Source organism: Anguilla anguilla, chromosome 3, assembly GCF_013347855.1.
Source record: "Anguilla anguilla isolate fAngAng1 chromosome 3, fAngAng1.pri, whole genome shotgun sequence".
In the NCBI taxonomy this organism is placed as follows: domain Eukaryota; kingdom Metazoa; phylum Chordata; class Actinopteri; order Anguilliformes; family Anguillidae; genus Anguilla; species Anguilla anguilla.
Window position 1 is genome coordinate 38477865 of NC_049203.1, and position 9256 is coordinate 38487120.

At 42.4% G+C, this 9256-nt stretch overlaps 1 protein-coding gene across 3 annotated transcripts; it reads right to left on the minus strand.

The window, feature by feature from the left end:
* Window positions 1–220: 220 nt before the first annotated feature.
* On the minus strand, window positions 221–7658 carry slc38a11 (solute carrier family 38 member 11). 3 transcript variants are annotated; one of them, XM_035408224.1, is made up of 13 exons: window positions 7432–7658; window positions 7080–7216; window positions 6822–6945; window positions 6240–6314; window positions 5940–6074; window positions 4082–4147; window positions 3293–3399; window positions 3128–3207; window positions 2658–2728; window positions 2271–2432; window positions 1661–1773; window positions 1043–1174; window positions 221–688 (listed from the first exon to the last, which is right to left on the minus strand). In XM_035408224.1, the coding sequence occupies exons 2-13, from the start codon at window positions 7164–7166 to the stop codon at window positions 395–397; spliced, it is 1446 nt and encodes a 481-aa protein (XP_035264115.1). In that variant the 5' UTR covers window positions 7167–7216; window positions 7432–7658; the 3' UTR covers window positions 221–394. The 3 variants fall into 3 exon arrangements, with proteins under 3 accessions (XP_035264115.1, XP_035264117.1, XP_035264116.1); XM_035408226.1 differs by lacking the exons at window positions 6240–6314; window positions 6822–6945; window positions 7080–7216; window positions 7432–7658 and adding an exon at window positions 4964–5082 and having other exon boundaries at window positions 5940–5960; XM_035408225.1 differs by lacking the exons at window positions 6240–6314; window positions 6822–6945; window positions 7080–7216; window positions 7432–7658 and having other exon boundaries at window positions 4964–6074.
* Window positions 7659–9256: the final 1598 nt, after the last annotated feature.

Here is a 9256-nt window from a genome sequence, read left to right on the forward strand (position 1 = left end):
TGTTTGGCTGACAGATTACACTATATTTGACAGTGCTGGTCATTGTTAATTTTTCTTTTGTCAAATGTATTCCGATTAAAAATGTTGCCCGTACATTTCATATCTAAAATCCCTTTGTGTGTTAACCATTCATACGTAGATGTATGTTAAATGTACCTTAAATTGTGTGAAGTGTCTCCTAAAGCAAGAAAAGAGGAACTTAAAAGAAGATAAAACAGGGTTGAAGAAATGGTCGGATTTATGGCAAGAGTGACAACAAAAACACACTGCATTTCCTGCATTTATGAAATCACTTTAAAAAGCATTGGACCGGCAAAGAATTAAAAACAGGGAATACGCGACACATGACAACAGGTAAAGCTACAGCAGGAAAGGTAAAATAAAATGGTAAAAATCAAGTGAATTGAGAAGCATCCTGGGACAGATTCTGGGACTGGTTGGGATTGGCGGAGGAGGTTGTGCGGGCCACCGAGAGGTTGGAGGATGAGCAGTAGAACATCTCCGTCCCGTGGGAGCAGTCCTGGGGGTACAGGGCGGTCATGGTCACGCCCACGATCATAACGAACACGCCCGACAGGAGGATGAGGCAGGAGATCAGGTTCTCCCACTGGAGCCAGCGTCCGGTCGAAAGCCTGAGGTGGCACGCTGATGGGATGATGAAGATCAGTGGCGTCGCGCTGAGGGCGCCCTGTAACAGACAGGAGGCGGAATCATCCGGATTCTTGCAGAGTACAGACGAAGCTCCACCAATCACAAAGTATCTGCACAGTCCACCAGTCTACACATATTACAAACATATCAACTGGAAAAAAATTAATTTAAAATGTATACTAGTGAGTGACATAGCTATCTTGTTTGGCAATCAGTTACAATCATAATTACAGTCATATAATATACAGTTGCTATGGTAAGTTTCTAGGCAGAGGATTCATTTTGGCTAATAGAGAAGGTGAAGATAAGTGGATGTCTGAGGCATGTTTCTGATTTAAGGTCACAAGTTACTTTTGCCAGGTGATTTATTCAAAAAAGTGCTCTAACTCACATTTAATTCCAAAACAGTGCTGAGGCAGTTGGAGGCCAGGGAGATCGCCGTGGCCAGAGCTACAATCACGACAGTCACAGCACAGTGGGCGGCGGTGCCGAGCGTTCCGTTGAAAAATAAATTTGACGTCACCTGTGTGTTAGAACAGAAGCACATGACGCGCTGCTGTCAGACAGAACGGACCGAGCCGCAAACGTACTGCTCGCAATCCCATTTTTCTACACTTTCTTTGAGTCAATCTGGCTCTCCGTTTGGTTGATTTCGCTTTACTTTTCTCTTCGTCCAATCAGCCGTCGGCAGACACAGGCACAGTCAGCGGCATCGTGACCTGTGACCCCGCCCTTTAGCTGCGGGTCAGGCTCGTCAATGACTCGTGGACCCGCCGCTGGAGACGAGCGTGCAATCCAATCATAATCTCCATGGACAACCAAAGAGGAAGAGCTTGTGAAAGAGCTATCTGTTGCGTAAAGCCGTGACACTATGTCCTAGTCCTGAAAATCAGACTGTGAGGCAGACTGAAACCGCACAAATGGCAGATTTCTGAAAGTAAGGTCTCATGGTTAGGGTGGGATATAACCTTCACCTTCCAATACAAAGGGAGAGAAAGTGACATCTTACCTCCCGCGTCACGAAGCATTCCAGGGGAAAAGTGGTAATTACGCTGATCCCATAGCAGAAGCGACCTAACGTAGCCAGGTCATCATTCCTGCAGTAGTTCTCAAATATATCGCCTAAGACACGAAAGAACAACTGATCACTCAACACAGGATACTACTTGGAGAAAAAGGCTATTTACAGAGTTTACCTTGCGTGTACCCCGTGAAGGTGGCGTAGCCCGGTAGCAGAGTTTACCTTGTGTGTACCCCGTGAAGGTGGTGTAGCCCGGTAGCAGAGTTTACCTTGCGTGTGCCCTGTGAAGGTGGTGTAGCCCGGTAGCAGAGTTTACCTTGCGTGTACCCTGTGAAGGTGGCGTAGCCCGCTAGCAGAGTTTACCTTGTGTGTACCCCGTGAAGGTCGCATAGCCCGGTAGCAGAGATTACCTTGTGTGTACCCCATGAAGGTGGCGTAGCCCGGTAGCAGAGTTTACCTTGCGTGTACCCTGTGAAGGTGGTGTAGCCCGCTAGCAGAGTTTACCTTGCGTGTACCCCGTGAAGGTGGCGTAGCCCGCTAGCAAAGTTTACCTTGCGTGTACCCCGTGAAGGTGGTGTAGCCCGCTAGCAAAGTTTACCTTGCGTGTACCCCGTGAAGGTGGCGTAGCCCGCAGCAGCGAACAGCAGGCTGACCAGCACGGCGGAGCTGACGGACACGTGAGTGACGCGCGACCAGTTCCTCAGGGTGGGCTCCTCCAGCGAGCCGTAGATCATGAAGCTGTTGTGGTGACAGATGAAGGCTGCAAGACACAAAGGGGAAAATTCCCCCCACATGATGCAATCGGCGCGTGCCATTTCCGTTACGCGGTCGTCATCTCTCGGCTACGCTCTCTGACGGGTCTCTGAAAGACGCCCACAGCCGGTGGCCGCTGCTCTGCCAGATGATGTAATCGGAAGAGCCGACGCCAAGGTTCTGGAGTACAATGCGCTGATGGGTTGCGTGTACGCCAATTAGCACAACTCACCAAAAGACATGACACCAACAGCCTGAATCGCATTCCAATGGGCAAACGACCACGCATTCTCTGTAGGAGGTCTGGGGCACACAGGAGTCACGGGTGTTACCAAGGAATGTTTCTGACATCATCAAAAAGTTAACTGCATGTCTGAATGATTCCTCAAGGATTTCTCTCAAACTTTGAGCATCTTGGCTCTCCAAAATGATTCTAAAATCTTTAATGATTTCTCAAATATTACATTACAAGAAGCTCAATTATATTTTAGTTATTGAAAATAAAATAAGCAGAATCCAGTTACCAAACATAAAACAATGAATGAATGGAATGAATGAGTGAATGGGTGAATGAATGAATGAATTAATGAATGATCCTCTGCTAGGTAAATCCAATATTTCAGCAGTACCCAGAAACAGGTACTGTATACAGAGATAGAATGCATGGTGAAATGACACAGGGTGAGCGCAGATGGTACGTACATCTGCGGTCCGAGTGTGGCTGCTCTAATGACGACCGTGACAAGAACGACAAGGGTCAACACCATGGAGAGCAGGGACACCTGCCAGCACACACAGGCTCACTTCAACGTCACACAAAACCCGCAGAACTCCGCTGCAGTGTCAAATGAACGTTCCGGATGTTACCTTTCCCAGCTTGGATATGTCCCGATGGAGAGACAGAGGAAGGGTGAAAACAACGGTGGTCACGAGGATGACAAAGTGTCGCTCCGCAAGCATGTGATCGGGCCCAACTGCAAACAAAATGGTGAAGAGCATTACAGATTTCAGTACCCATTGGAATAACAAAACTTTTTGCCTTACTGTAAGTACGGCAGCCCCCAAGTACTAATTTAGCTGCAACAACAAGCTCCCCTTCACTTATGTACCGTTTAAGCTCCCAACTCAATTAAATTTAATTAAACTGCCATGCTGACTTTGCATGCACGTGTCTCAAGTCTGAACTGGCCCCTATGGTGATTGGACTGGGTCTAATTTGGCACCGCATATAGTTTTAAAGGGTGGCGCAGTGAGCAGAACTGTCGCCTCACAGCAAGAAGGTCCTCGGTTTGAATCCCGGCCTGGGTTGGATCCTTTCTGTGTTTGAAAGTTCTCCCCGTGTCCGCATGGGGTTCCTCCGGGAGCTCCGGTTTCTTCCTAAAGATAGCCAGGTAGGCTAACTGGAGTCACTAAATTGCCCATAGGTACAAGTGTGTGAGTGAACGGTGTCTGTGCCCTGCGATAGATTGGAAAAGTGTCCAGAGTGTATTCCTGCCTCTCACAATAGGCTCCAGCATCCTCCCACCCCCCCTTAACCCTGACCAGGAATGAGTAGGTACTTTCACATTCCAGTAGAGGGGGCACGTGTGCACACTATTCTTAGAATACATTCATTTTATTCCATTGAATTTATGACATTGTTAAAGAGCCACATACCTCCAGGTATTCTTTGAAAGACTTTGGTAAGTGTGTCACCAGTAATGATGTTATAGCTGACCATAGCTGATGGAAGAGTAATATAGAGATGTATTAAGGATAAGGATTCAGTATCTGCAAGTCTTTGTGATACAAAGCGCACATCAAATTACTCTCCAGCCACCTTCATATGAAAATGGATTTAACAGCGTTTTAACATCGGTTATTTTAAATTTTAGCCTGGTAGCTTTTTAGAAGAATGAGCTATAGGCACAATTATCACACTCATTTGAAAGCACATTTCTAGCATGTGATAGAGAAAGTTCAAGCAGGGTTATACATATTAGGACAGTAAACACAGTAGAAATGGATTTTAATAAGTTCCCCAAGACATAGTACAAGCATATCTAGCTATGCCCCAGATAGTTAAGTTGTTGTAACTGTGCTTAGCTGGTAGACTGAGTGAAAAGAAGATAAGACTGCACACATTCCAAAGCACATGTGACCTAGTGTGCACCCTCCTGACATTGAAGTGATGAGACAGGCCTAAATTTGAAAAAATGAACACACAGTCAAAAAAAAACTGACTTCTGTCCTAAATGTGCCTTTGCTAGATTGCAGTGATCACTTTATTATAACCTTGTCTGGCAGGTTTTTTTTATTTATCTTTTATTTTTACAATTTACTGTCCCATTGCTGAATTGTCTTCAGTCAGTTTGGGAAGGCGCACACTGTGCTACATTAAGCAGTGCTATGAAGGAGCCAGAGGCCTGGACCACCAATTCAGCTGGAGCAGCTACAGCGCAGGCAATCAACCGACCAGAGGAGTGGCTGCTGAGGCAGAGCATTCACTGCCAACCGAAACCCTCCCTCCCTGGGTAATGCTATCAAACCATGTGATACCTGCTTCCAGTTGCCACTGGCACCATCTGGATGTGATTATAGACCATGGAGTGCTTGACCAGTGCTCCAATGTCTAGCTGTCTGGCTGGAGACTCCCTAATATCATGATATTATGTTCCCTTAATTGGAAATTGTATAATATTCAGATGTTAGTAAGTTAAATGTCCACGGGTAATCTAATGATTTTATGACAAGTAAGACATTTGTTTGGTAACTGAGAATGTCCATCTGTTTAAAAACATTGACTTGGTTCAAACCTTATATTACCATGCCTCAATAATTTGCTAATTAGATGTCAATATTACCGACCCTGGGCACTAAAAATAATTTTAATTGTTAGAAATAAAAAAACTAAATGAAATAAAATAGCAAAGCTAACTGGCCAATGTTTTAGCCCAAACTGTCACTCTAAAAGAACATCATAGCAGTTTGTCAAGTATGCAGATTCTTTCTGTACAACACCCAGAGACTCCAACCCTTTCTCAACACATACTCCCTTAGTCCAAGGACTGGTCATTTACAGGCTGGACTGCTACTCCCTCCTCACTGACACGCCTGCTTCTGCCATCAGGCCTTCACTGCTCTTCCAGAATGCTGCTGCTCGTATGAATAACAACCTCAGTCGTGTCACTCCCCTTCTTATCTTCCAACAGCTTCCATCAAAACATCAGCTTGTGTCAAATCCTTGGTGCTAGCCTCTCAGGCAGCTAAAGAGACAACTCTTTGAGTGTTCTTATTAAAATGAACATTTTAAAAGGAGCGCTTTATAAAGAGTGCACAGGGTCTTGAAGCCGCTACTGAAAGCCAGATCACCCCCATCTTAGTTTGACGTGCAGGTCTAGGTGCATGTCATATATGGGGATCCTGTTGCATATTGTGCTAGTCCCTATCTCAAATGATGTGAGGCTGAGGATTAGTACTGTGCATTTCGAACAGCTGAATCAAGTAACCTGATGTTGATTTAACATGCACTTACCGATAAAGGGGTATACAAATTGCAGTACGGAAAGAATCAAGTATCCGGTAAAGCCAAAGGTGCTTTGTACTAATGCCTGATAACTCCTGGTACCTGAGAGTTGTCCTCCTTTAATCAGAAGAATGATTGAGTAGTCTATAATAAAGAGACATATCAAAGAGTGTGTTATAACATGGCTCATATAAATTTATTAGGTTTCTGTGGCTCGTTCAACAGTTTATAAAAGTAACTGTGTTCAGGTCTGATCTACATGTTAAATATATAGTTTCACTGATATTACTCTACATCTTACTGACATACCTGTAATACAAGCAACCAGGATCATCAGCAGCATCCCAAGAGGTAAGCCTGCTTGGTTCATTGAGTAAGGGAGACCTGCAGGGAAGTTATTTAAAATATTTAGCCATTTTAATGCACAACTTAATGTTAAAATGCCCACTGTAAACTAAATATATTTTACCATTATAGTAAAGAAACGGACTAGCCTATTTCCGATGTCCCTTGGTGAACCTTTGACGAACCATTTGAACAGGCTGTCATGGTCGCCTAGCTATTCACGAAATGTAATCCTTTGATTCACTGTTACAAGAAACAATAGGCTACAGTCTATAATAACTTAAGATAAACTGTTAAATCGGTTTGTATTGAACTTAACTCAAGTGAAAGCTGTCGTGTTTAAGGGTCAGAATTAAGCACATTATTCAGATAGCCATTTTAACCAATGTTTGGTTTATGTAGCAAATCACATGATCACCGGGTGATTTTCCCAACGCGCACTTTAACACTTGAAATACTGACAGTAAATAATTACGGTCGTTGATATTTGATAAAACTTTTGAATTCCTACAACAATATTGTTCCTTGGCTGCTGCGAATGCCTACCTATTATACCAGATCCGATTATAGAATTGATGAAATTAAAGGAGGCTGCCGGCATGGAACTTGTCCCACCTTCACCGAGTTCATTTTGCGGGGAAATCAATGACTTCCTTTCACTGAGCTCGGTCTGAAAATAAATAATATAGATACATATTATATGTATTAATTACACCAAAATGGACTAAGTATTCAACATTCTGAATGTTTTTTTTTTTTTTACACGTAAAAGAAAAACAACCACTGATGGTCGTTTTACTGTACCTGAAGCGTAACGCTTTGCGCGTGCTGATCGACGCCGCGTTTAAGGCTAATTTCTGTGTCCCTCAGAATAAAACCGCTGTCAGACATTGTAGAGTTGATCTCCCCTTCTTCGCATCTCCTCAGAAGGGTCAGTAGTTCTGCTGGGCAGGGATTATAGTCCGCCCAAGGAATCACCTCGTTGCCAGCGTTTCACACAAGTATTAGACGATGGTGAAGGCGCTAACTGAGTAAAAGACGTAGGCTACGTGCAAGCAACATTATGTTCATCACATTATAAACTAGATGAGACAGTCTGTTTCCGTTTGATGAGCCGTTGATCTGGTACAGTTACACAGGATTTATTCATACTGACCTTTCCCCTACTTTCTCCCCGTTTTTGATCATACCCCTTAGAACAAGATGCTTATTGTTTCGTTTCGTGTAGTCGAGCTCTTGCAAAATTATCAGCTATGTTATTTATATATTAATGTATGTCTTTCAATCGCAATCATTGTGAGCTAGTAGTAACTCGTTCTCTGAGCAAGGAACAACCACAAACGATGGTGACAGTTCCCTAGTGAACAGTGATGTTTTTCCATCCGCTTCACAAAGCATCTAAATGATCTGTGCATGAGTGAACAGTGGATATAGCCACAGGTCGCCTCACTTCACACGTAAAGCTACAGCCGTAAAATTACATTTGACACACATATCCACTAAACTGAAAAAAAAAAAAAAACCTATGCAGTTTAGTGTTCACCACTAGAACTAGGATAGTAATATATTCCAGATTGTTAATAATCAAAAGCAAGCTGTGCAATTACATCTGAATCAAATCAAATAGACACTGCAGCTGTCTTAATATCTACATCTGGTTTAATTCTTAACCAATGCAGTAACTGTAGCCAATATTGTTCAATAGATTAATTTACTGTGATACCTCAATGCTTATTAGTGGGGAAATGCCACCCTGAGCATAAAATATAGATTTATAGTGAATTATTTAATACCGTGGACCCTCACTAGAGCCTGGAACGTACATAGTAGGATTGTTTCCCAGGGTATTAATGCAAGAGGTTTGTGCAAAAATATTATATTTTCTGATCCTCTTTTCCATTGGAAAAGGAGATGTGGTATAATTTATTTCATGATCTAAACTGCAGGCTGAGTAGGCTAACTGGTGCAGTTTGAATTTAATCTGGTTTATAGATTAGTGGAAGGCAACCCTGGTACTAGTGCGTACAAGATGTTTCTGGTTTGTGCTCCATCCAAACTCCTGACTACTCTTGAATAATTTGATTATTATTAGGCTTAATGAGCACAGGTTACCATGTACTGGAAGTACCTAGGATAGTAATGCCCAGACTGTTAATAATCAAGCAAGCTGTGCAATTAAAGAAACACCTTTGGGATTACAGGACTGGGGTTGTGAGCCCCTGTTATAGACAACTGTATCTTCATCAGCATGCCTGAACTGTGCAGAAAAGAAAATTCACCTAAACCAAAGTCAAATAGGAAAGCAGAGACAAAATTACTTGCTTCAAACAAGCAAGCAACAATTAAAAGCAATCTAAGTAAAATCTTTTGTACTGAGATAATCTTTTAGTTTATTTTAATCCATATGAACCCCCATTTAAAAAGAGTTGTATATTTGTATTTTGTATTTAAATTGTATGTACCATGCTTTTTAAGTAGCAGAGTGAGAGAGTATTTGCTAAATTAATGTTTAACTTTGAAAAACCTGTTCTTTGATGACAAAAATGAGATAAAGGCGTTCCCTTTTGTTGTTAAATGGCATGTTTATTGTAAAGGGCATTGAAATCCATAAGGGCGTGATTCATTTCTATGATTATGAATAGTCCAAGCACTGCAGGTGCTGCAACCTGCATGCCTTTTGCATTTATTAGTTCTACTGCAAAGTTGGGGAAAACTTTTGTTATTATTATTATTATTATTATTATTATTATTATTATTATTATTATTATCACCATCATCCCCTATTTTGTCCAATAACATGGCCTAACATAGGTTATTTTTTGTATATGTATAACCTCCACAATAGAAATGACATGAATTGGCAAGTGGGGGGTGCTATAAACAGCTTCCAAACCTTCAGCCCCGCCATTCCATTAGTCCCAGAATTGTCTAGCTTGGTACATTAGTGTATCTTCTCATGCTTGGCATTTTTACCTCTAGGA